At 20.5% G+C, this 3,807-nt stretch overlaps 1 protein-coding gene across 2 annotated transcripts in view; it reads right to left on the bottom strand.

The window, feature by feature from the left end:
* The window catches only part of LOC102679789 (putative phospholipase B-like lamina ancestor), a 9,693-nt gene that overhangs the window by 2,885 nt on the left and 3,001 nt on the right, over nucleotides 1–3,807 (bottom strand). For both annotated transcript variants that reach the window (XM_006616195.2, XM_006616194.2), the window contains exon 2: nucleotides 1,392–1,650. In XM_006616195.2, coding sequence (XP_006616258.1) covers nucleotides 1,392–1,501 — 110 coding nt within the window. In that variant the 5' untranslated portion in view covers nucleotides 1,502–1,650. The remainder of the gene's footprint in view (nucleotides 1–1,391; nucleotides 1,651–3,807) is intronic.

Genomic DNA, 3,807 nt, shown 5'->3' on the forward strand with positions numbered 1-3,807 from the left:
ATAATATTTAATTTTTTTATATTTTTATATACTATATATTTTTATCTCACAATAAATTTTTATTTAATGAATTATTTTTTAGCTTAATTTTCAAAAATATTATTAAAATTAATTATCAAAAATCAATAAGAAAATAATAAGCATTCGTGATAATAAAGAATAAGGATAGTAATAAATCAATAATTAATTAAATAAAAAATAACAGGTATATAAAATAATATTTAAAAATAATATATAAAATAATATTTAAAAAATTTAAATTAAAGCTATATTCAAAGCTAATTTATACCACACGCAATGATAACAACCGATGTAAATAACAACGACGAACACATTTCAAAGCAGATATAAATATATATATGTGTATAAAGTAACTTTTATTATCTGTTCGACGAAATTATATTATCTGTTGTGCACGCGGCGAACAAGATAAACAAATATATTAAGTACGCAAAAGTATTTGAACCTCGGAAACAGAGCATGTGCACGCACCAGTCGTACTACGATAGCAGCAAGAACGAATTCGAGAAGCCACATGTCGCGTTACTCGATCCATATTGTGATCGGTCTCATCCAATTCGTTACTATCAGAGTTGAAAAAATAATTAGTTAAAGTTTTCGAATAAAATAATTTAAGTAATTATTTATATATGTATTAAAATGCTTGAATAATATTTATTTGTTTAGCTATTATAGTTAATCCGTTTTTTATATATCTTGGCCATTTAAGATTATAATTTTTTGCGATTTATTATTGTTTTAAACAATAAATTATTGAAGTAACTTATTGAAATAACTTTATTCATAACTTCAACTATTAAATTTTGTCTATAATTAATTACTGCTTAAAAATTGATGTTTTTGAACGTTGCAAATTATTGCATGTATTTTACTTTTACTTTTACATATTTACTTTTACAAAGTAAATATTTATAAAGGAATTAAAATTATGGTACATTAATTTTAATTCCTTTAATTTAATAATATTAATCTTGCAAAAAAGAATATTTGTTTTTTGAAAGGATTTTAATTTCATTGAAAAGATATGTTGCATTAGAAATATAGACATAGGATTGTCTATATATCATAGGATCTTTTTTTTATAAGAAGAAGTTTTACAATTAAAATTAATTTTATTAAAAATATTTTTCCTATTTTTATATTTATATTTTATAAATTTTCATATTTATTTTATTTTTTATAATTATTTTTATTTTTTTATTATTACTTTTAATAATAATATTACATATTCTTATTTGTCACAATACTTTTTTTTGTATTGTATTTATATTTTCCATTTTATAAAATATATTAAATTTATATGTTAATATAAAATTTATATGTTAATATATAAAATTAATAATATTATTGTAATAAATTAATAAACTTACTGTCCAAATTCACCAAGAATTATGGCTCCAATTCCTAATAAAGCTACGGCGACGAGAATATAAGTAGAGATGCGTGTCTGCAGCCAGGAAGCTCCTACTACCTTCAACATGGCTCATTGATAAGTTATACACCTTGGTTAAAAGAAGAAAAAGCTGAAAAGCACGAATTTCGCGTTCTCAACCCATCGATTACAGAAGTTTGATCTTCGACTTCCTCAGGCGTTTTAATAGCTGCCAATATGCGCTTGTTCCGTGATCACTAGAAACAAATTTTCAATCCAATTAGAATAATTATTAGTTGATTTAATTTTTATATGATAACTTAAATATATAACTATTAATATATTTGTGAGACACCATTTGATTTTGGAGGCAAAAATAAGAAAAAGTTATTGATTGAATTATTTATTATTTATTAACTTATAAGATGATGGGACATGTGGAACAAAGTGCAATGACGATATAATAGAAAAAGAACGATTTTATTCTATTTGCATCTTGCTTCATTTAATGGGAACTTTAATTGCTTATAACTTCATAAATAAGCTTCAATCGGTTTTTGTATATCAACTGTAGTAGCTAGCTTTCGAAATAAAAGAAGCATTTATCATCATGCAAACACAAGATTTACGACAGAGTAAAGCTATTTTTAACAAAACTATTAATTGCAATATACAGATCGCATGCTTCGTTAAAATTTTTCATTTCGAAAGCGAATTGTTATCATAAATCTAAGTTTTTCTCTTTTCCTTAATCCTTAACACAAGGCTTGACAGTCCTGATCGGCCAAATCCAAAGGAAATTTCTTACTAATCCTAGAAAATCCTAGCAAAAAACAACAATCAATCGCTTTCGAATTTTATGCAAAAATACATCAAAGCTTTCATTTCGAACTTCCGTTTAGTTTTCGAATTTTCAATGCTAAACAAAATAAAATTTTATATAAAAACTGAACATTATAATTTCATTGACTTCATTAACTTCACATAACTTCAATAAATTTTTTTACAATTTTTGTGTTTGTTTTGATCTCTAGAATCGACTTTCTAAAGATATTTCATGAATATATTAACATTTTGTATATATATATATATATATATATCATGATATAATATAATATATATAATATAATAATTTTATATTAAAACAAAAATTATTATATTAATGTTACAATATTGATAATTCAATGAGCATTAAATTATTTTGTACATAACAAATTATATATAATTTTTATGATAATATCATTCATTACAAGATCTTTTATAATAAAATTTTTCTTAATATAAAATGTTATCATAAAAATACAAGAATTATTAAAGAAATCAAAAATAAAATTAATTATATGTGCTTCAATGAAAAATCGAGTTTGATCACATAAGAATCGGATAGTATTTGTCTTCTATGAATTATCTTATATTCTATCATTTATTTGTTTCTTTATTTGGTTTTAATCTGATTTTATATTAATATGAAACAAGATTAAGATTGAATTTTTTTTGACATTTGTGATAATAAATGTATATATATAAAACATACAAAATATAACATACACATATACATATATAAAATAAATATAATTTTATTGTTAATATCAAGCTTTATAAATTTATACTTTTTTGGAGAATAATAAAATTTTTAGTTAAAAAAAATATATATTTAATTGTTAATTGAAATATTCTAATATTATTATGATAAAACTATATTATAATTTTGTATTATAATCATTGTTAGTTTTTATAAAAACACCTTTCTAAAAAAAAGGAGAAACTATAGATTCTAGATATATAATCTTAGAGATTGTAAACGAAGGTTAAGGCTTAAGTTTTGCGACATTTACGTTGATATTTACAATTAGTTGCACTTAGTTCTTTAATTATCATTTATTTGACGAAGTATCAATATCAAATTGCGCAATTGTAAAATACTATTTATTTTTAAATATTCATAGACAAACTTACCACTAACTATAGCATTAAATTTTTAAATATTGCATCAGATTATAAATATTTTATACATGATATACATTAAATTATATGTATATAATTATATGTATATAAAAATATTATCTAATTTTTATATAGAAAGAATTATTTTTATATATAAAAAAAATTAAATGGTTCAAATAAAATGTGATTATGAATAAATAAATAAATTTTAATACATAATTCAAATTTTGTTACTGTATATTCATATATTTCAAAAATTAAATGTATTGTTATGATAATTTTAAAATCTTTAAATTTATAAAATTCTATAAATAAATATATATGTATAATTAATTTTATATATTCATATTTATATTTTGTAGAAAAATTGATTTTGCAATAAATATTCCAATTTCTATCGTTCAATTTATTTTCTATTTTATTATATACTTATATACGTTTTTTTTTTTTTTTAGTTTAGATTATTGATT

This window comes from Apis dorsata, unplaced genomic scaffold, assembly GCF_000469605.1.
Source record: "Apis dorsata unplaced genomic scaffold, Apis dorsata 1.3 scaffold_256, whole genome shotgun sequence".
NCBI lineage: Eukaryota > Metazoa > Arthropoda > Insecta > Hymenoptera > Apidae > Apis > Apis dorsata.